Raw genomic sequence first — 434 nt, 5'->3', positions numbered from 1 at the left:
GGGGAAGGAGGAAAAGACAAGCTGCGTGTGACTGCCTAATCCGGAAAATGGTATCTCCAATGAAAATCTGGAGAAGTTGCTTCAACATGCTCAAATATCCTCCTCAGAAAAGGCTACCATTAACAACCTGGCACACCTTGGTGTTAATGTTGTTGTAGAGGTACGATAACTACTCATGAATATTTATTGCTCCTTGATTTACATGTCTTTTGTAAGATTCCTAAAACTATTTATTTTTTGTTGTAAGAATGAATCATTTAAAGGAAAAAGGGGAAGTATTCTTATATATTGTAAAAAGGTAAAACGCATCTTTGCTGTGGCAAGATGTGTGCAACACCATGGGATTTAAAAAAAGACTGCGATTTTCGTATATTTATGGAGTTAAGAAAAAATGCTGTAAAGTTTCCTTTTTAAATAAAGTAAAATAGTCAACC

The 434-nt window shown here is 34.6% G+C and overlaps 1 protein-coding gene across 1 annotated transcript in view; it reads left to right on the top strand.

Annotated features, from left to right (window-relative positions):
* The window catches only part of LOC119589089 (protein ROP-like), a gene marked incomplete in the record, with an annotated part of 45,455 nt that overhangs the window by 42,645 nt on the left and 2,376 nt on the right, over window positions 1–434 (top strand). The window contains 1 exon segment of the mRNA XM_037937665.1: window positions 47–160. Within this exon segment, the coding sequence (XP_037793593.1) occupies window positions 47–160 (114 nt within the window).

The sequence above is a fragment of the Penaeus monodon genome, chromosome 25 (genome assembly GCF_015228065.2).
Source record: "Penaeus monodon isolate SGIC_2016 chromosome 25, NSTDA_Pmon_1, whole genome shotgun sequence".
Lineage (NCBI taxonomy): Eukaryota > Metazoa > Arthropoda > Malacostraca > Decapoda > Penaeidae > Penaeus > Penaeus monodon.
Note: the sequence above shows the minus strand (reverse complement) of the source record. Positions and strands in the feature narration are given on the sequence as shown.